General features: G+C 36.6%; 7 protein-coding genes across 9 annotated transcripts; 2 read left to right on the top strand and 5 right to left on the bottom strand.

The window, feature by feature from the left end:
- Positions 1 to 419: 419 nt before the first annotated feature.
- Positions 420 to 7,603, bottom strand: LOC108662931 (two-pore potassium channel 1-like). 2 transcript variants are annotated; one of them, XM_088808122.1, is made up of 3 exons: positions 7,484 to 7,603; positions 880 to 1,819; positions 420 to 753 (listed from the first exon to the last, which is right to left on the bottom strand). In XM_088808122.1, the coding sequence occupies exons 2-3, from the start codon at positions 1,779 to 1,781 to the stop codon at positions 588 to 590; spliced, it is 1,068 nt and encodes a 355-aa protein (XP_088664248.1). In that variant the 5' UTR covers positions 1,782 to 1,819; positions 7,484 to 7,603; the 3' UTR covers positions 420 to 587. The 2 variants fall into 2 exon arrangements, with proteins under 2 accessions (XP_088664248.1, XP_017980253.2); XM_018124764.2 differs by lacking the exon at positions 7,484 to 7,603 and adding an exon at positions 2,233 to 2,372.
- Positions 2,489 to 4,229, bottom strand: LOC18593301 (two-pore potassium channel 1-like). Of its 2 annotated transcripts, none has more exons than XM_007020456.3 (3): positions 4,086 to 4,229; positions 3,051 to 3,967; positions 2,489 to 2,872 (listed from the first exon to the last, which is right to left on the bottom strand). In XM_007020456.3, exons 2-3 carry the CDS (start codon positions 3,956 to 3,958, stop codon positions 2,731 to 2,733), a joined length of 1,050 nt encoding a protein of 349 aa, XP_007020518.3. In that variant the 5' UTR covers positions 3,959 to 3,967; positions 4,086 to 4,229; the 3' UTR covers positions 2,489 to 2,730. The 2 variants fall into 2 exon arrangements, with proteins under 2 accessions (XP_007020518.3, XP_017980257.2); XM_018124768.2 differs by having other exon boundaries at positions 3,051 to 3,970; positions 4,086 to 4,227.
- On the bottom strand, positions 5,132 to 7,610 carry LOC18593302 (two-pore potassium channel 1-like). Its single transcript, XM_007020463.3, has 3 exons — positions 7,484 to 7,610; positions 5,555 to 6,494; positions 5,132 to 5,428 (listed from the first exon to the last, which is right to left on the bottom strand). The coding sequence occupies exons 2-3, from the start codon at positions 6,454 to 6,456 to the stop codon at positions 5,263 to 5,265; spliced, it is 1,068 nt and encodes a 355-aa protein (XP_007020525.3). The 5' UTR covers positions 6,457 to 6,494; positions 7,484 to 7,610; the 3' UTR covers positions 5,132 to 5,262.
- A 209-nt stretch (positions 7,611 to 7,819) lies between these two features.
- On the top strand, positions 7,820 to 12,032 carry ATSPO11-1 (Spo11/DNA topoisomerase VI, subunit A protein). The gene is made up of 16 exons (XM_018124606.2): positions 7,820 to 7,887; positions 7,981 to 8,080; positions 8,179 to 8,252; positions 8,364 to 8,465; positions 8,723 to 8,796; positions 9,011 to 9,027; positions 9,621 to 9,690; positions 9,795 to 9,831; positions 9,963 to 10,010; positions 10,098 to 10,156; positions 10,244 to 10,275; positions 10,434 to 10,539; positions 10,711 to 10,831; positions 10,912 to 10,975; positions 11,049 to 11,190; positions 11,939 to 12,032. The coding sequence occupies exons 1-15, from the start codon at positions 7,845 to 7,847 to the stop codon at positions 11,182 to 11,184; spliced, it is 1,083 nt and encodes a 360-aa protein (XP_017980095.2). The 5' UTR covers positions 7,820 to 7,844; the 3' UTR covers positions 11,185 to 11,190; positions 11,939 to 12,032.
- On the top strand, positions 11,814 to 12,791 carry LOC108662688 (hydroxyproline-rich glycoprotein family protein). The gene is made up of 4 exons (XM_088808184.1): positions 11,814 to 11,834; positions 11,939 to 12,014; positions 12,117 to 12,519; positions 12,671 to 12,791. The coding sequence occupies exons 1-4, from the start codon at positions 11,814 to 11,816 to the stop codon at positions 12,789 to 12,791; spliced, it is 621 nt and encodes a 206-aa protein (XP_088664310.1).
- Positions 12,792 to 15,959: 3,168 nt separating this feature from the next.
- On the bottom strand, positions 15,960 to 17,276 carry LOC18593304 (uncharacterized). Its single transcript, XM_007020465.3, has one exon. The coding sequence runs from the start codon at positions 16,955 to 16,957 to the stop codon at positions 16,169 to 16,171; it is 789 nt and encodes a 262-aa protein (XP_007020527.3). The 5' UTR covers positions 16,958 to 17,276; the 3' UTR covers positions 15,960 to 16,168.
- Positions 17,277 to 18,683: 1,407 nt separating this feature from the next.
- LOC18593305 (uncharacterized) lies at positions 18,684 to 19,322 on the bottom strand. Its single transcript, XM_007020466.3, has one exon. The coding sequence runs from the start codon at positions 19,233 to 19,235 to the stop codon at positions 18,882 to 18,884; it is 354 nt and encodes a 117-aa protein (XP_007020528.1). The 5' UTR covers positions 19,236 to 19,322; the 3' UTR covers positions 18,684 to 18,881.
- Between the last annotated feature and the right edge of the window lie 978 nt (positions 19,323 to 20,300).

Here is a 20,300-nt window from a genome sequence, read left to right on the forward strand (position 1 = left end):
CACAATTGCTGGGAATTGTTGCATTTCGTCGCAGTTGATGCCACAAATTGATATACAGAACTGCTTTTGATATATTGCTTTTGATATTTGAGCATGAAATGGCTTGCCATCTAAGTTTAGAACTTGTTTACATAACAAGCTTTTCAATATTTACCTTGAAATGAAAGAAACATCTTATTATATAAACAGATAAAGAGTTCAATGTCAATAACCATTCTTCCTTATTGTAATCTAACAATTTACAATTATGATACTATTAAACTACGATACCATTACGATACTATTAAGTCAAGTTTCCAGAACAGAGGAATCACAGTGTGCAGTGGCTTAGAACAAGTTTCTGGTCCATCCTGAAGGATTAATGCTTCTACGAATCCAAAAGGAAAATCAAACTGTTGATGTTTCTGTTAGGTCCTAGCTCAGCAAAAATATGTATATTGACAGAGGGAAAAGAAGTTCAATACAACTTGTTTAAATCCGATTAGTCATTCGAATTACAGATTTGGTGAATAGCTCTAAGATTATCCACCTCGTTCCGCAATAGATGCTGGCTAATGATAACATTTTTTTTTATCTGTATATGGTTTCTATGACCTCCTAGTTTCAACTGATTGAGCTAGATTTATATCAGATGCAGACAAGGTTCCCGACTGATCAACATCAAGTTCCTCGAATTCCTCCATGATAAGTGAAATATCATCTTGGCAAATCTTCCCCATCTCTTTAAGTTTGAAAAGAACAAACTCAGCAGCTCTGTAGAAATGAAGCAAAGAAAAAGTGAAAGCTGTTAATAAGCCGCTAACACCTGTGTAAAGAAACGAAGATTATGATGGAACTGCACATCACAGAATCTTAGCTCATAATCTGCAAATCTCTTACCCAACAACACCATCATCATCAAGATCAGCTGCCTCCAAATCCACATTTGTCATTCTTCGGCTAAGAACCCACTTCACCAGTGCTCTTTGTCTCTTCTCTGTATTTAGCTCGGCAATGTAGATGAAAAACTGAGCCAAGCAAATAGTACCAGCTAAGATCCAAAATACAGCAAAAATACGCCCCTCTTCGGTTGAAAAGCTTTTCTCTCCATAGCCTAAGGTTGTGATGGTAGAACAAACGCAATAGAATGCATCGATTAGATCTAAATTCTCAACTTTTGATAGGAAGATCGTACCTGTTAATATAAGCACAATGAGCAGGATCAAGGCCATATAAAACTTGTATTTCATCCTGTTGTTTTCAATCTCCTTTAGAATCTCAAGTTGACCAACTTTTTGATGCATATGTAAGGCTTTAACCAGCAATGTTTCTTGCTTCTCTACCAAGTAATCTGCGGCTTTGGTCAGTACAAGTCCAATCAGAGCCATTCCTGTGAAGACGAAAGCACAGGCTAGTAGTTTTGTAAGGTTGCTGTTAGGAACCAGGTCTCCATATCCAACAGTTGTCATTGTAACAACACAGAAATAAACAGCATCAAGAATCCCATTTGTTTTTTCCCCTCTGATTTGGTTCCTGACCATATAGAAGCAAATGGTGCCTACACCTAAGTATACTGTCAAGAATATGGCTACCTTCTTAAAACTTGGGTGAAGACTCCCGAAAATGGACTCAGAACGTGGAAGTGAAGCATTGCCATGGACACCACAAGGACCAAACTCGGCTAACGGAGCACTTCTAACACGTCTAAGTCTTCTTATCCTTGGTGCATCCCCATTACTCTTTTGAGTTGTCAAAGTTGCTGATCCTGATAGCAAGGGCTGGTTTGCACCATTACAGGCCATTAGGAAGATTCAGCAGACATAGATCACTACCAGGAGCCCTGCAATAACCAGATACATAGATTTCAAATCAACCAAACTCTCAAATTATGTAAATAGCTCAATTGTTTGCAAACAAACAGGAATCGAAAATGTGCATCTGGCATTAGGAAGTACAAGGCTACCAGCCTTTAAATGAAAAAAGGGAGTCAGTGAAACACTGAAACCAACCCAGCAGCATGGCTCTTTGATCTGCTAATTATCATGTGATCTTTTCTTGTTTTTTTGTTTAGAAGTCGATCTACTCAGCCTCCAAATTCTGAAGTTTCATGCAATTACAAATAACATTTAGGATTTAACTAAATTCATCCCAATTCAGCTGCTGTTCTTAACCCAAATCCTCTTTAAATCCATGAGGAGTAGAAGCATCCAAAAAAAAAAAAAAAAGATGTATTCGAACCAAGCCACTACCAACCTCAACAGCCAAACTTTAGAACATTATCTGCATTGAAGCCAACGTTTGGTCCAGAAAACTATGAACTTTACACATGTTCTGTCCATGGCCAAGATCTGTAAGATCTTTATAAAGACCCTTAGTAAAAAGTATCAAAGACCCTTTACTCAGAATCAACAAAAAAACTGCCAGAGGCCAATATAGAGAGCTATGCGTACAGAACAGGTTTTGATGAAAGTTCATAATGAGCTTAGAATTATAGCTGAAGATAAAGATCTAAACTTCAAAGTCATTGGATCACTGAAAGATGGATTCCAACCAAGCAACTACTACAATGTCAATCTTAATAACATTATCTAGCCAAACTATGAACTTTTCACATGTTCTGTCCATGGCCAAGATCTGTAAGATCTTTATAAAGACCCTTAGTGAAAAGTATCAAATTGAATATTATGATAAGAGAAGATCTAACTTCTCTAAAGACACTAGTACGATTGATATTCTTTTTGATGGAAATCATCACTTCTTTTGGGATGAATCCGACTGATGATCAACATCAAGGTCCTTGATCACAATATCAATATCCTTCATGGCAATTGAGATATCTTCTTGCTTGATCTTTCCCATCTCCTTCAGCTTGTATAGAATGTAATCAGCAGCCCTATAAAAAAACCGAAGAACAAAGGATTCTGACACTGTTAGATGATTGTCTCTTATGTATAGCTTTGCTTCTTTGTGTACAATTCACGATCCTGAATACAAGAGTTCTCTTGTCATTTATGGAAGCTATATATGAGCAAAACCGGTTTCATTTGAACAACGAGATCTTAGTATCTTACCCATAAACCTGGTCGTTTTCAGGATTATCAGCTGCTTCCAGGTCTTTCTTGGCAATGATGTTGTTAGTAAGAACCCACTTGACTAGTTTCTTGGTCTCGATATCTGTATACACCTCTGCAATGTAGAGAAGCAGCTGGCCTAAACAGGAAGTACCTGTGGCAATCCAAACTATACCAAACGTGCGTCCGAACTCACTGGAGAAGCTCTCATCTCCGAACCCGACGGTTGTCATAGTGGTGCAAGCACAGTAGACTGCATCAGTGAAATCCATTCCTTCGACTGTAACCAGGACGAAGATCCCAATGACGAAATGCGCCGCCATGGCAATCAACGATATCAGGCACTTGGTGTAGTCTATTTTCAGGTTCTCGATCTCCTTCAGGGCTTCCATCGGACCCAGTTTTTTAGACAGGTGCAGGGCGTTAACCAGCACCATCTGCTGCTTCACGACCAAGTAACTTGCAGCTATTTTCACTACTATCCCGACCAGGCACATTCCCACGGTTATGAAAATGCTGCAGATGAGTTGGGAGACGAAGCTGTGAGGAACGAGGTCGCCATAGCCGACCGTGGTCATTGTCACCACGCATAGGTAAAGAGAATCGATGAAATCGTTCGTTTTATGCCCTCTGATGTGGTTCTTGAGTGCGTAAAAGCTTGTCGTGCCGACACCTATGTAGATACCAAAGTAGATCCCCAGCCTCTTAAGGTCCGGGCAATCTGTCCGAAAAGTGATCGGAGGGGTGCAATTTCCAGCTGCGGGAGTGGTTTTGCAACTCTGAGAGCTTGTTTTCTCGGGAGCATTTTCATCATTTGTTAAGGTTGGAGAGCCTGCAGCGATTGGCAGCTTGGCCTTCTTTGCAGCATTGGAGGCCATTGCAATGATTGAGTTGAAGTGACCCAGCATTTAGCCCACCTGCTACAACCATCACAACATAGAATTTCATACTTATAATACTTGATTGTAGACACGTACATAACTTCAGACAGCTAGAAAATAGAAGAAATCTAGATATTGAAAGTATAGCAAATACCAGGAATGGCTCAATAGACAAAGGGTTAAAATAGAAATCTGGCACCAAGCTTGGGTTCTTCACTAACAATGCTGAGAAGAAGGCCTTGGGAAGTTTTTAGCGGGAGAGAGAGGAGACTTACCAGAGGGAAGCTAGTAGGAAATTCAATATAAAGTGCTTACAAGTAGAGTGAATTTGGGTTCCAAACACATTGGAAAGTTCCTGGAAGATTCCAAGCTGATGTCTTTTTCTGTTGCAAGACTTTGATTTTGCAGCTTGAAGTGAAAAGGGCTTTGTCTATTTTCTTGCTTTGGTGCCAGATTATGGGAAGTTTCGCATAGAGAACCAAAAATGCGAAATTTCAATAGTTCATGAGAGCCTTGATGAGTCTATGCCAAGTCGACATGTTTGATCTTAATTATACAAAATATGATTGAAATCTACAAGCTTATTTGTGTACGCAGCAGATATTAGCTACAAGAATAAAAGCTGATGAGAGTACATTCAGATTATTTTCATATTTGTTTCCAGGATTTACTGTAGTTTTTACCCTGTAGATTTCAATGGATCTTTTTGGCCTGAAAATACAGAAAACAAAGTTGATTCTTCATCACAATTGCTGGGAATTGTTGCGTTTCGTTGCAGTTGATGCCACAAATTGATATACAGAACTGCTTTTGATTTATGGCTTTTGATATTTGAGCATGAAATGGCTTGCCATCTAAGTTTAGAACTTGCTTACGTAACAAGCTTTTCAATATTTACTTCGAAATGAAAGAGACATCTTATTATATAAACAGATAAAGAGTTCAATGTCAATAACCATTCTTCCTTATTGTAATCTAACAATTTACAATTATGATACTATTAAACTACGATACCATTACGATCCTATTAAGTCAAGTTTCCAGGACAGAGGAATCACAGTGTGCAGTGGCTTAGAACAAGTTTCTGGTCCATCCTGAAGGATTAATGCTTCTACGAATCCAAAAGGAAAATCAAACTGTCGATGTTTCTTTTAGTTCCTAGCTCAGCATAAATATGTATATTGACAGAGGGAAAAGAAGTTCAATACAACTTGTTTAAATCCAATTAGTCATTCGAATTACAGATTTGGTGAATAGCTCTAAGATTATTCACCTCGTTCCGCAATAGATGCTGGCTAATGATAACATTTTTTTTTATCTGTATATGGTTTCTATGACCTCCTAGTTTCAACTGATTGAGCTAGATTTATATCAGATGCAGACAAGGTTCCCGACTGATCAACATCAAGTTCCTCGAATTCCTCCATGATAAGTAAAATATCATCTTGGCAAATCTTCCCCATCTCTTTAAGTTTGAAAAGAACAAACTCAGCAGCTCTGTAGAAATGAAGCAAAGAAAAAGGGAAAGATGTTAATAAGCCGCTAACACCTGTGTAAAGAAAAGAAGATTATGATGGAACTGCAGATCACAGAATCTTAGCTCATAATCTGCAAATCTCTTACCCAACAACACCATCATCATCAAGATCAGCTGCCTCCAAATCCACATTCGTCATTCTTCGGCAAAGAACCCACTTCACCAGTGCTCTTTGTCTCTTCTCTGTATTTACCTCGGCAATGTAGAGGAAAAACTGAGCCAAGCAAATAGTACCAGCTAAGATCCAAAATACAGCAAAAATACGCCCCCCTTCGGTTGAAAAGCTTTTATCTCCATAGCCTAAGGTTGTGATGGTAGAACAAACGCAATAGAATGCATCGATTAGATCTAAATTCTCAACTTTTGATAGGAAGATAGTACCGGTTAATATAAGCACAATGAGCAGGATCAAGGCCATATAAAACTTGTATTTTATCCTGTTGTTTTCAATCTCCTTTAGAATCTCAAGTTGACCAACTTTTTGATGCATATGTAAGGCTTTAACCAGCAATGTTTCTTGCTTCTCTACCAAGTAATCTGCAGCTTTGGTCAGTACAAGTCCAATCAGAGCCATTCCCGTGAAGACGAAAGCACAGGCTAGTAGTTTTGTAAGGTTGCTGTTAGGAACCAGGTCTCCATATCCAACAGTTGTCATTGTAACAACACAGAAATAAACAGCATCAAGAATCCCATTTGTTTTTTCCCCTCTGATTTGGTTCCTGACCGTATAGAAGCAAATGGTGCCTACACCTAAGTATACTGTCAAGAATATGGCTACCTTCTTAAAACTTGGGTGAAGACTCCCGAAAATGGACTCGGAACGTGGGAGTGAAACATTGCCTTTGATACCACAAGGAACATACTCTGCTAAAGGAGCACTTCTAACACGTCTAAGTCTTCTTATCCTTGGTGCATCCCCATTACTCTTTTGAGTTGTCGAAGTTGCTGATCCTGATAGCAAAGGCTGGATTGCACCATTACAGGCCATTAGGAAGATTTAGCAGACATAGATGACTACCGGGAGCCCTGCAATAGCCAGATGCATAGATTTCAAATCAACCAAACTCTCAAATTATGTAAATAGCCCAATTGTTTGCAAAGAAACAGGAATCGAAAATGTGCATCTGGCATTAGGAATTGCAAGGCTACCAGCCTTTAAACGAAAAAAGGGAGCCAGTGAAACACTGAAACCAATCCAGCAGCATGGCTCTTTGATCTGCTAATTATCATGTGATCTTTTCTTGTTTTTTTGTTTAGAAGTCAATCTACTCAGCCTCCAAATTCTGAAGTTTCATGCAATTACAAATAACATTTAGGATTTAACTGAATTCATCCCAATTCAGTTGCTGTTCTTAAACCAAATCCTCTTTAAATCCATGAGGTGTAGAAGGATCCAAAAAAAAAAAAAAAAAAGATGGATTCCGACCAAGCAACTACTGACCTCAACAGTCAAACTTTAGAAGATTATCTGCATTGAAGCCAATGTTTGGTCCAGAGTCCATGGCCAATATCTGTTAGATCTTTATAAAGTCCCTTAATAAAAAGTATCACAGACCCTTCACTCAGAATCAACTAAAAAAACTGACAGAGGCTGATATAGAGAGCTATGCCTACAGAACAGGTTTCGATGAATGTTCATAATGAGCTTAGAATTATAGCTGAAGATAAAGATCTAAACTTCAAAGTCATTGGATCACTTTAAGATGGATTCCAACCAAGCAACTACTACAATGTCAAACTTTATAACATTATCTGCATTGAAACCAATGTTTGGTCCAGCAAAACTATGAACTTTTCACATGTTCTGTCCATGGCCAAGATCTGTAAGATCTTTGTAAAGACCCTTGGTGAAAAGTATCAAAGACCGCTCACTCAGGATCAACTAAAAAAACTGCCAGAGGCTGAACATGTGAAAACTGCCAGCCCGCAGAACTAGTTTCATGAAAGTTCATGATGAGCTTAGAACCATGAAAGTTCTTGGGATTGGAAAAAGCCATAGAAAGATGGAGAATTACCTGGGGGAAACTGGGGTGTTTGGAATTGAATCTATGGAGAAGAGTTTAGGACAGCAAAACGATTTTTGGAAGCTGTTGGAAGAATCAAGTCCCTGTCAGTTCAACACTCAAAGTTTTGTCTTTTATGGTGGTACAGTGAAGTTTGCCTTTTTAGCTAAGACTTAGCATTGCTTGATGGGATGCCTTATCCTTTTGTTTTGGATCAAGACCCGGACGATGGTCCAATAAAAGCCCAAAAGCTTACATGCAAGCCCATATCAAGCCCAACAGTTCTACCCGAATACAAAACGGATCTTACTGTAAATACTCCGATTTTCAAAACTTTTTTCAAATTCAAAAGCAGAGAAAAGAGTAGGAAAAAATGGAGGGAAATTGCTCGAGCGATCTGCTGAGGAAAATCAAAGGTTTCGTTTGATAATGGTTTCAAATTCGATAATTTTCTTTGTTCACTTTCTCAGGAAAATCAAAATTTTCTTTCGTTTTCCTTCTCTTCGCAGAGTTTTCTCTGCCGATCTTGGGGGACTTGAGCGAAGGACGATCCCCGTTGATTTTCATCCAGCGGTTCAGAACCTATTGCACCAATCTTGATTCAAATTGGTTCGAAATAAATTTTAATCTGAGATTTAATGAGATCATATTTCAATTGATCTTCTCGAAAAGGATTGTTTAATGCATTAGTATCGGGATCAATGCAGCTCTTGCAGCTCTAATAAGCCTGATGGACATGAAATTCTTACATTTAAAAAGGAAAGCCATGTGCGTAGAATTGGTAAGCTAAGAATTACGAAATTCAGCCTGCTTCTTTGTTATGTGGTGATCGTGTTAGTAATTTGAATTTCAAGTTGGAGAATTTGATTAATTGTTTCAATCTCTTTTTCAGATGTGTTGTTGAGGGTGTTACTGATAGTGCAGCAACTTCTTCAACAAAACAAACATGGGTCAAAGAGAGATATTTATTACATGCATCCATCAGTATTTACAGGTTCGTTTTAGTTACTTTTATGAAAGAGTTGCTTGAATACTTGCTAGAAGCTATAAGATTAATGCCCTTTAATTTAAAGCCATATACAAACATGAGCATCGTGTTAGTGTTTTTGCGGGGGACAGTGACTTGTTTGCTAATGTTATTACTCTTCTGCTGTTTATGAGACTTAATTTGCAGTTATGATGTTGATGAATCTTAAACTTCTGTCTAGATCAACTTGTTCTTTTGGGGTTTGTTCATGTATTTTGATGCAGATCAGTCGGTTGTAGATAGAGCAATTAATGACATATGCATCCTTCTGCAATGCAGTCGGCACAATCTAAATGTGGTTGGTAACCTCTACTGTCAATAAGGAATATGTAGAAGTTAGAATGATAGGTTATGATTATAATCTCATGCATCACATTCCAGATTTGATTTTATTGTAGTATTTGTTTTTGTTCACAAAAGAACAAAATTGGCTCTAGAACTTTAGAGATTTGATAAAGTCGTGAATAGAAATTTACTTTATTCGAGAAATTTAACGCATGTTCGTTTGGCAGGTTTCTGTTGGAAGTGGGTGAGTTTTCTCGTCATGCTTAAAATTTGGAAGATTGAAAAACAATACTACAGCTTATTGCTGACAAATTATTTTGTCTTCAAGTAATGCATTTCAAGTTCTTTAGGCATTTGGTTCATGTATGCTCTTGATTGGTGAGTGCTGTACTTTTTTATCATTGGTCGTTCATAAGAGTTCTCTGCATGTCAAACATGAGTTGTTTAAACTTGAGGATTTGATAACTTAATAGAGTTGTTGTCTTCAACTGTATGGACAACCTCTTGTACCCTGGTTTGTAAGAATTTGAGGAAAATTATGACAGTGAGATTTATGTATATTTATTTCATTGGCAAACAGAGGAGGTAGAGCAGTTTCATGAACTGATGAATAGTGCACTGGTTATATGGATTCTAAATAAAAATGGGAGCTATCTTTTTAGACCTTTTCTCAGCTGGCAGGTTTTACTTAATGCAATTAATTGTGGAGTCAGCTTATATCTCCACGATGCCATGTTTCATATTTGCTAATTTCTGCCTTTTTTAAACATTAATTCAAGTTATGCATGCTTGTATTATTTTTCCTAATATCTATCTTTCTGTTTATATCTATTAAAGGTTGGTGATGGGATGGTTAAGATTCTTTGAAGCAGGAAGGAAATACGATTGCATAAATAGCCCCAATACTGTAAGAATGGAGGCACCGATTCTTTGCTAGTGGAATCATACTCTAAATATGTCAACAGATATCTGATTCATGTTTTATCTGTTCATATCTGATTCACATTGCAGGCCCACACAATTCCTGTGCTTGTTGAGGATGTTAAAGGTATCAAATTAACTAAGTGTCAAGCAAAGGGATAATATCAATAAGATCTTACTCATTTACCATGAGTACCATCACATATGATCAAGAAGACATGTTCTCAGATATAAGCTTTCCTTGATTACTGCATGCAGATCTTGTTAGTGTTGCCCAGTACATACTGGTTGTAGAGAAAGAATCAGGTATGTTCTTTTTTGCAATAATCATTGTTTACCTGAAAGAATGGTCAAAATGTTATTGACTAAATCTTTTATTGAATCCTTGGTCAGTGTTCCAGCGTTTAGCAAATGACCAGTTTTGTAACAAAAACCGTTGCATTGTCATCACAGTAAGCAAAAACTTGGCTGAACATCACCTTTTTCTAAATTGTTTAATTTTTATATTCATTTTTCTTAAAATCTTTCTTCTTCTTCAGGGAAGAGGCTATCCAGATGTTGCCACGAGAAGGTGAAGTAAAGAAAAAAAATAGAAAAAGAATTTCCCAAATATTTAGAAGGAAACAGAGGATGCCTGTGTGTGGCAAACTGGCCATACATGCCACTCTGATGCTATTGGAGTGTATCTTTCTGCCTTTGTTTAATTAGATGCACATCTTACGTTTTCAGGTTTTTGCGACTCCTCGTTGACAAGTTATGTCTGCCTGTTTATTGCTTGGTAGATTGTGATCCATATGGCTTCGACATCCTGGCCACTTACCGGTTTGGTTCAATGGTTAGAGTTCTTGATTGTATAGTACTATGTTTTTACCCGTTGTTTTCCTCGAAATTTCTACTCAAGCAACAAGGCAAGTAGATTAATTTTGAGGCTGTGAGTGCCCTTAAGTAATTCAGTGTTATGACATGAATCCTCTCCTTTTTCCACCCTATCGAATCTGCTTCTTAGCAAATGGCCTATGATGCCAAATTGCTACGAGTCCCAGAGATCCAATGGATTGGAGCTTTTCCTTCAGACTCTGAGAACTATGATCTTCCTCAGCAATGTCTCCTGCCTTTGACAACAGAAGGTGATACAGATCCTGACAGTGGCATCCCTTTTACTTTTCCGTTTTCTAGTTTGTTTTGAGATTCCGATACTTCCTGCCAGATAAGAGGAAAACTGAAGCCATGTTAAATAGATGCTACCTTCACCAAGAAGTGCCAGATTGGAGGTAAATTCCCTGACATCTTTATCTTAAGATATCATTCATCTATGATTTCTTTTGCTCTTCTTGCATGTTAAAGGTCGGAACTAGAGCTGATGCTGCGAAGAGGAGTGAAATTCGAGATCGAAGCATTATCAGTTCACTCACTTTCCTTCTTGTCAGAGGTGTATATTCGGTCCAAGATCCAGGAAGGAACATATATCTGTCACATTTGACAATTGGTAACTATATGTAACCCCTAAGGTGCAAATTGCAATAACTTTACAGTAGGTCGAAGCATGATATTTCTTTACGTAGTTTACTCAAGAATGTGTCAAAATGATCTATTAAAAGACTACTCGAAATATAGTTGTGCTTTGGGTTGAAGGGTACCCTTAACAGATTAAATTCAGTTAACATTGTATTTTTCTTCTATGCTATACTTGTTACTTCGTCTGTCTCTTTTTCTTTGTCCATCTTTAATTTTTGGAAAGTCATGTAATGAAATGTTTATTTAAGTTTCGTGAAAGTCAAAGAGAGGCAAACATTTAGAGACGAAAGGAGTACGGTAAAAAGGTTAGTTTACTATTGGGTATGACCAGAATCACCTTGGCCAACAGAATGTGAATGATTTTTGGAGAACTTATAATTAAGGAGAGATTTCAGGAATTATTTGAAGGAATAATGAACAGTATATATATAGTTTAGGAAATTAACTTGTTTACATGTGGAAGAAATTTGATCCATTTTTATTTACTTACCTTATTTGATTAATCTTGTTCCTCTCCCTCATATATACCATTCTTATTTTCCTAAATGTAAAACCTCAAATTCACCAAGGAATTCCATGAAAAGAGTTGCTTCAATGGAATCCCGAGCTGAAATGGTAGATGATTTTTATTTTTATTTTTTTAATATTTTCTTCTTATTTATATTTCATTACACTTTGTGTTGAACCATTTCGTTTTCTTGGATTTCATTTTTCTGCAGTCTTGTGTTCTGAAAGTGAATATCAATTGTGAGACATGCAAGAAGAAGGTGATGGATGTGTTGCAAAATCTCCATGGTACTTTCCCATTATCCCATAAAATAAATAGAATTCTAGGAAAATTATATGCTTGAAAGGAAGTGACATGTTCCCTTTTTTTTTTTCTTTTGATGGATTTAGGGGTATACTCTGTTGTTATTGATGCAGAACAAGGGACAGTAAAAGTTTCAGGAAAAGTAAATCCATATATAATCTTTAAGGTATTTGAAAAATATGGGAAGCATGGAGAGGTTTCTTGTGTTAAGTTTGAAGGGGAAGTGAGGGAGCCAATCTACTACCATTATCATGGAGGAAATGGGTACATCCCTCATATATCACCTCACACATATCCACTTATGGGAGGGCCAGACAATTATTCTTGGTATGATAGACACTATTATGCTCCACCACCGCTAGCACCACCACCACCACCACCACCATACCTACCTCCTCCTCGGCCACCGCCACTGCAACCAGTAATTAACTATTTTCCACCTAAAGCACCACCCGTGGTTGCACCCCCTAAGGAGATGGATCATCAATGGTGCATAATAATGTAAAAGGTGTTATTAGTGAGCTCGGTTTCTTAATTTGCTTATGGATATTATACATAGTAAACAACCATGATGCAATTTGGATTTGGTTTTTGAAAAGAAATCTCTGCTTGTTTTACTGTTTCCTTGAGTTTGCTAAAGGTCATGGGACAGGTTTGAGCACTCTATTAGATACAGATCTCATGAGTATCCTGTATTTGAGTTTGGGACAAATTTAAGTAAGGAATTTGTTACTCGTATCAGGTTCGATATTACTTTTTGAAGATTCAAACATGGTTAGTTTTTATTTGGATAATATCAAGTACCCGTACTCTAAACTTGTTTATCTATATTTTATTAATTATAAATAAGTATTAATTGATATATGCTTGTAAGGGGAATTGCCAAATAACCTTTACAATCAAAATTAGGTATTTAGCAGATCGTGTCTATTAATTCGACTAATGTTTAGATAAAAATTTTAAAATATTAATAAAATAATTATAAAATTTAGATATCTTGACAAATAATAAGATTCGAATATAAATATTTTGAAAATAACAGATAACTTACTTGTTGCCATTCTTACTTATATCTAAAATCTAACCTTGCATAACATAATGGATAACTTTAAGAGGGGCCAAAGTGCAAATTAAATCAGAAAGAAAGAACACATCACTGAATAAGACTAATGTGTACACTCAGCTTTCCATCATTAACTCCTTGTCTGTATCATTTCATGCTGGAAAATGTATACAAGTACCAATTGTACAGCCCGTACAGAATTGATATTACCTCGATTTCCATGTGTGGTAAGGAAGAAACAAGGATCAGAATTTAACTGTATTTCCATTATTGGGATATGATTCAGTAAATTATGTGGAACAGACCCTTTATGGAGCTTTGATTTCTTGTCCATATTCAGCCATTAATATCCATTTCGACAGACAGACATGACAGTGTGAAGCTGCTTTGTTTGCTTATCTGATAGACTCTTCTCAACGCCAGGTAAATGATTGATCTGCAATGTCTTTCAAGATATATGTTCTGATACATCTTTTCTTGCTCCTTCTGCTCTGTCCATAGGGATAGGTTAAGTTTGCATGGGCCATTGCCATTGGTTTCTTGCTGATCAGAGACCCTACTTTATAATTGATCATGCATGCACTGCATTGAACCAGAATAATTTCTATGCCATTATCATTCAATTGGGACCCTTGCTGGCTTTGTTATTTACCTCCCAAGTTCCACTTGTATGTGGCTCACGTGGGGAGCTTGAAATCCTGATGGAAAGTCAGAAATGCTGAAATCCAACACTACCTCTCAATATTTGTTCATTGCAATAATGGAGATCACTTGTTGTTTTCTTGCAGTGATTGCCGCACTGTTTCCAAACAACGAGTTAAGGGTTTAATTGGGTCCAAATCTTTTTTTTTTGCTTGAAGATTGGTGAAGTTGGTCATTATAAGGGATGATGTTGCGCCACTCTCTGTGATAAAAGTCCCACCCAAAGAAAGATGGGTCCTTTCTAGATCTTTCACATTTACTGATACACAGATTTGTGGTGAATAAACACATTTTCCCATTTCATTTTTTGGACATTGATTTTACATTGAAGAGGACCCAAGGTGGGGAAATAGGCTGATTTGTGATGCAAATCCAATTAGGGGAGGGATTGAAAATGAAAACTCCTGAGATTCCAGCCACATAGGTGTAAAGGGATCACAGATTCTTTGGTCACTTTCCACTGATTGTACAATATTTTTAGCTGCTGACAAATTTCAATCCATTTTTACAAATTTTTGTGTCTTTTTGCTGTAACAAGTATTTTTTCTTTAGCTTTTTAAACTTGTATTGTTCTTCCTTAGATGTTCTTTTTTGTCAGTGAATCATTGAAATATTCCTTGGAATTCATCACTTCTGCTACAGTGAAAAGGCATATTGGCTGAAACTGCACCCACATATCAAAGTTTTCAAGCTTTTTTCTTTGGACCCAAAAAGGAGTTGCCACATAGCATTACTGGAAAATTCAGAAAACCCTGGTAACAATCAGGAACCTGAAAGAGGGTTTGTGACTAAATGCTGATGAGTGGTAACAGGTGTCAGCTAGCTTTAATGGGGTTCAAAGCAGCAGCAGCAGCTTAGCTAAGCAAAAACACCACCATTTTCCATGGGAAAATTCTTAGCTGGATTTCATTTCTATGTTCAAGGGAAATGAATCATTGTTTGTCAGATGGATTGAAACTATATGCCATTATGTTTGTCCCCCATAATTTGCCATTATTTTTTCCATGGAAAAGGACTACCCTTTTTGAGTTTTGTAGGAGTCCTTGAGACACAGGATGATGGTAGTCAATTGGTCGGCATGAATGCCCCAATTTAAACCCATTATTTCTTCCTAAGTTACGTGACTTCAAAGCTATATATATATCAGCATAAAGATTTCTGATTTCTGTTAGGTATATAGCAGGAGAAAAACAAGCATTGAATCCAGAATTATGAGCTCCATTACTTTATCTCGATTCAATTATAAAATCAATAAACCTTATTTACACCCTTCGTGATTTCAACTTTTCCCTTATTATATTACGGTTTCGTTTTTTATAATTAACATCTTGTGAGAGGTAAGGCTGTTAATTCTGCTCAATAAAGTGATCAAAATATCAACAACCTAACTCCTCACGGGGAAAGGAAGCTGTAATATACCATGTAGGAAAAGTTAAAACTAAGAAGAGTTTAAGTGAAGTTTACCTTTGTAAAAATGGTAAAACAACTGTCAAATGATGATTGAAACTAATTTTACCCTATAAGTATAGGTGTGGGTGGTTTGTGCTGATAATGATGAGCCTTAACCCACAATTTTTCTTCAACCTACCTTCCAAATTTGTCTATTTTTCCCAAAAGAAGTTCCTAAGTCAAGGGGGAAAAATATCCCATGTGTTGAAAATCTAGATCACCCCTTGGAGAAGCAACACAAGAAATTCAACAAGTGAATCAATTACTTACCCTTTGTCTAGAGTAAATCTACAGCTATAGCAGGGTTTGTGCTTGTGAACTTTGATCATCCAAAAAAGCTGGTCTTAATTGCCATCATTTTCACAGGGACCTTTCTGCCTGATACAAATGGAACCCATAAATTAATTATCATTTAATAGCTTGAAATAGATATTGAAAAGACCTGATATCAGATTACAGCCATATGATACATGGAAAGGCTTGGAGTTTCCCCTCTCAGTCATCATCCTGGTGTATCAGTAGGTTACTTTTGATTGGTTTATTTGATATCAGTCAGATCCTGACTCAATTCACGATCTGGTTCTGCCACCTTGAATTTTCAATTTCTCTTTCAACTTTGAACAATTGCTGTCAAGTTACCCAGAAAAATTCAGATTAAGAATGTGTATATATCTGGTTTGGTTCTTTATCAGAAGATTGCCTTGGAAATGGAGAATTAGAACTCATAAAGCTAAAGATTGTATTTACTAAACACATAATTTACATGAAACTGTAGCCTGATCTACTGAAAGAACAGGAAATTTTACTACACTAAGGAGGAAAAAAACAGAAGAAACTTCATGAACTAGACTACCAAAACTAGTATAGGGAGAAACAGGAAGTACAAACATAGATATTAAAGAGATTCTCATCTCAAGATGATCCTTAAACCATGACTAGTTGTTGTCTAGCTTCGATTCTTAATTCTTCCTTCATCTTTCTGATAAATTCATCAAACCTTTTATTCAGCTCTTCTGTACTCAATACTCTATTTCCTTCTACCAGTTCTGCTTCTTCTTCTCTTTCAGGATTTTCACCTTCTCCAAATTCTTGTACAAAGAAGTCAACTTCTGACCCTTTTACCTCTTCTTCTTGAACAAAAGCAGCATTTCCTTCTTTTTCAGCAGTTGTCATCAAATCCCATTTTTCTGCATCTTCTTCTTCTTTTTCTTCTTCCAGAGTGAAGTTTCCTATTTCTGTTTCTGCTGCTGCTGCTTCTTCTTCCTCTTCTTGTCTTCCTTCCATCAAAATGCTGTTTTCTAGTGCCTCATCAGAACTCCCCAAGGGAACTTCCTTCTCCAACAATGGTGCTTTTGGCTCCAAGACAATTGACTCGGATTGTGGAACATCTTCATAGCTCTTAAAAGACTGATCATCACTCAGATTATGCTTGGATGAAGAACTGATTAATCCCGAGTATTTTGCAAGGAAAACAAGAAGTCCATTGCAAAGAAGGAATATGCAGTTCTTATCTATAGCATGGCTAAACAACTGGAAAGGGAGGGTATTATGGAAGTTGAAGTTAAAGGAATGGAGCAAAGAAAGCCAATATGAATGAGAAAAGAACAGGGAAAAAACGGAAACTGATAGAACCAACTGAGTCAGTTTTATGTGAAAATGAGATTTCATAAACTGACTCAAAGATTGCCGCTTCTGGTTTCCTGTTTGATCCATTTCTTGAACCTCTCTTTTGGGTGTTGGAGTTTGAACTTTGAACTTGGAAATGACTTGAAATTGGAAGAGAATGCTATAAGAATTTGCAGGTTGGTTATGGTATGCCAGAGAGCCAAGTGGCCCTGCCCCTTTTATAGAGGGATCAGATTGATTTTCCAAAAGAACCCTTGTTTTGCATGCAAATCAGAGCCACAAAACAACCCTTTAAAACCTGAAGTCTTTAAGGCAAGCAAACCAACCTTTAAGATTAGTGTGATTTGCAGCAAATTCAAGGTTGCCATATGGAAGGGGAGGGTTGAAATTTTCCTTTTACTTGATAATTTGGAACTTTCTAGCTGCCAACTCTTTTGGTAAGAGTCATCTTATTGTTTACCAATTTCCTACACGATTGAAGAAGAGAGGGTTAGATGTGGCAATCAATGGCAAGTTGGGACCATAATCCATTAGAAGAAGATAGACTCAGATTCAAAGTTACCTCTCCCCCATTAAAGTCCACTGGGTAATGGTTCTTCTTTTTTACTTTTTCTTTTCCCTATCTTCCTTTTTCCCCATAATTCAGACACTGAAGCTTTCTCATGACACCTTTCTTCTACTTTCTTGGTGGGGGTTTTTGTATGGATTCTTTCAATGTTTTTTATCAATTGGGTGGCTAATTATACCATAAGATAATAAAATTTTCATCATTTTACCCCTTATCTCTTCTATATATATTGATCTTCATGCTTCTTCTAGAATAAACTACATTAAATTGCAAGATTATTGATGTTCTAATTTTTAAGGCTACTAAATTCTGCCATTTTCTTGTGATTAAAGTCTTTGAATTTTTTTTTTTTACAATAATTCCGTGGCAACATTTTTTATAATTAATACACGTGTTCACAAATTTCTGCCACGTTTCTTTGTTTTCATTTTCGCGAGAAGGGTCTTTTTCTTTATGTCTTGTCTTATGTCTAGTATATATGCACATACGTGTATGATAATTAACGTAATAATTTACTTCTAAAATAGAGATTTAAACTATGAAACTTCTTTTATTTTCAATTTAATAAACCAAAGGCATTAAATCCCAGATAAAAGAAAATGATTTCCCATCAAGGAACCTTTTCCATGAAACCTAATCAAAATGGTAAAGAAGCAGTGGTCCTAAGGGAAGTTTTTCCTCCATGTGAGGCACGGCTCTAGCTTTTTGTTTCCACTCTCTCGGAAGTTCCTCACAAATTTCTTTTTGTTTTCTTATGATTTGTCACCTCTTTTGTTTACTTCGCTTGCTTTGCTTTACATGATTTCTTGTAGCATCAAGCTTCCTTTTTCCTTTTCTGGTGAGTACACGAAGTTCCTCTTTTCTGCCTAACAACAAAAACTCGTCTGAAAGTGATGCAGAATGAGAATATTTTCTAATCTCAAAGTTGGTTGGTCATGGCAGACAGGGCAAAAGAAAAGGCTTTTTTCAAGTTTTCTGTTAGTTGTTCTATGTGATCATTGTCTTGTACCCGGAACTCCTGTTCATTACCAACAGAAAAGTAATCATTTGGTTTACCAGAAACCTGTTTAGTGGTAGGTATAGTTAATGGAGAAATTTGGTTTCCATATGTATTAGATAATGATTACCAGGTAAAAATTCTTGACGTTGTAAATTTTGTATTGTGAATGGAGTGATTAGTGAAAGATCGAAAAGATACAAGATCAAGTGAAACTATTTCGAAAAGATCACATCACTTACGACGGATTAATTACTAATAATTATATATTTAAACACCTAATTAAACACATAATTTTCTATACAATCATGCTTCAGATAGCATGATCATCACACAGGTTAATAGGTTCACAACAAATTAAGCTTCAAGCCATCAAAGACTTCCTAACAAGGGATATGATTGATTATATATACAGCAGAACCTAAAGCAGCAGCGGCAGCCGCATCTCAAAGTTGATCAGGCCAGAGAAATGCCCCCATGGCAAATGCTCTCTTCTCATCAACACTGCCCTGGAAGCTGAACCCGTACTCTTTCAGCAGCATGTCCACCCTCCATTCTTCCATCTGCTCATAATCCGATTTTGAGTATCGAGGGTAATGGACAGGCATCTGGAAACCATTTGGGTAGTCTTCCTTGCTGATTTTGATGCTGCAGGCAACCCCTCCATCTGTTTCCTTGCAACCCTTGACACTTCCATGGACATTAGGGCATCCGACAACTGCCTTGGTCTGCAAGCTACCGCCTTCCGCGAGGCCGAAAACTTGAGTGAATGCAGAACTGAGAAGCCATTTCAGAGCCATATCTTCCCTGGACTAGTGGAGCCAGAAAACTCAAACCTCTACCGCAAAGAATAGCTGTATTTATACACATACAGGACCACTCCTCATGGGGCGTGGTATACTCAATTATTTGCATGAATTATATCTTGAAAGATACATAAGAAATATCTCTAGGACTCTATCCTGGAGGTGTTCACTGCCCTTTTTCTGTAAGAAATTTGCATATTTGGCTGATCATGAATGGCCACCTTGAGGGTTTCATTAATTGTGGTAGCTCTTAGTCGCTTTTGATCTTTGAAATTTCCAGCTTTTAATGTTATTTTATGTTGAAGTTGCCGATTGGTGATATTCAAAGTAGTTGTCATTGATGTGAAATATCGATTTTGAGGTTGATAGATCAAGAACTCCTGCAAAATACGATAACATTAGTTAAATTCGACGACGGGTTTTTTCTTTTCATAAGAAAAACGATAATAATTTTTATGTCGATTAGTATTAATATATAAAAAAAAATTAATTCTGTCACAATCTTGAGCGTTGCATATATAAATTGATCATTGACACACATATTAGGTCAAGTTTCAGTCATATTTTGACTAATTTGCAGGGCACTCAATGCTTCATGAATCTTTGTGGCTATCATTCACCATCAAGTTTTCAGCATACATTTAATTTCATCATCCACTTCATCAACAACTATATATCCATTGTCTTGGTTTTCATAAATATAAATAAGATTGCTAAAATATTCAAGTTGCAATTTGATATCGAAATTTAGTAAAAAATTGACAAATAGTAACTTATATCGTTTTTGAATGAACAGTTTTATTTTTTTATGTAAAGAAATCAATAATTTAAGTTAATAATGTCGAATCGAATGGATAAAAATTCAATCTACTGTCAAGCTAATTTGGCTTGTTACTATGATTGGTGGAGGATTGATATAATATCTATGTAATCTTTAATCTACCTAAAAGCTTTGTTCTCTAGCCTTACTTATAAGAACAAAGATAATGTTACGTGATTAAATTTTCTTAATATTACGTGTAAAATTGAAATTAAATCATCTAACAAATAGAAATGTCA

Source organism: Theobroma cacao, chromosome 7, assembly GCF_053813885.1.
Source record: "Theobroma cacao isolate CCN51 chromosome 7, ASM5381388v1, whole genome shotgun sequence".
NCBI classification, from domain to species: domain Eukaryota; kingdom Viridiplantae; phylum Streptophyta; class Magnoliopsida; order Malvales; family Malvaceae; genus Theobroma; species Theobroma cacao.

Excerpts from the sequence above, each read along its gene's own strand:
- LOC108662931 (XM_088808122.1), bottom strand. The coding sequence starts at position 1,781 with ATGGCCTGTAATGGTGCAAACCAGCCCTTGCTATCAGGATCAGCAACT. Across the intron at positions 754-879 it reads GATGATGATGGTGTTGTTGG|AGCTGCTGAGTTTGTTCTTT; the intron begins GTAAGAGATTTG and ends TCATTTCTACAG.
- LOC18593301 (XM_007020456.3), bottom strand. The coding sequence starts at position 3,958 with ATGCTGGGTCACTTCAACTCAATCATTGCAATGGCCTCCAATGCTGCA. Across the intron at positions 2,873-3,050 it reads GAAAACGACCAGGTTTATGG|GGCTGCTGATTACATTCTAT; the intron begins GTAAGATACTAA and ends GTTTTTTTATAG.
- LOC18593302 (XM_007020463.3), bottom strand. The coding sequence starts at position 6,456 with ATGGCCTGTAATGGTGCAATCCAGCCTTTGCTATCAGGATCAGCAACT. Across the intron at positions 5,429-5,554 it reads GATGATGATGGTGTTGTTGG|AGCTGCTGAGTTTGTTCTTT; the intron begins GTAAGAGATTTG and ends TCATTTCTACAG.
- ATSPO11-1 (XM_018124606.2), top strand. The coding sequence starts at position 7,845 with ATGGAGGGAAATTGCTCGAGCGATCTGCTGAGGAAAATCAAAG. Across the intron at positions 10,157-10,243 it reads ACCGTTGCATTGTCATCACA|GGAAGAGGCTATCCAGATGT; the intron begins GTAAGCAAAAAC and ends CTTCTTCTTCAG. Across the intron at positions 10,832-10,911 it reads CCTGCCTTTGACAACAGAAG|ATAAGAGGAAAACTGAAGCC; the intron begins GTGATACAGATC and ends ACTTCCTGCCAG.
- LOC108662688 (XM_088808184.1), top strand. The coding sequence starts at position 11,814 with ATGGAATCCCGAGCTGAAATG. Across the intron at positions 11,835-11,938 it reads TGGAATCCCGAGCTGAAATG|TCTTGTGTTCTGAAAGTGAA; the intron begins GTAGATGATTTT and ends ATTTTTCTGCAG. Across the intron at positions 12,015-12,116 it reads TGTGTTGCAAAATCTCCATG|GGGTATACTCTGTTGTTATT; the intron begins GTACTTTCCCAT and ends TGATGGATTTAG.
- LOC18593304 (XM_007020465.3), bottom strand. The coding sequence starts at position 16,957 with ATGGATCAAACAGGAAACCAGAAGCGGCAATCTTTGAGTCAGTTTATG.
- LOC18593305 (XM_007020466.3), bottom strand. The coding sequence starts at position 19,235 with ATGGCTCTGAAATGGCTTCTCAGTTCTGCATTCACTCAAGTTTTCGGC.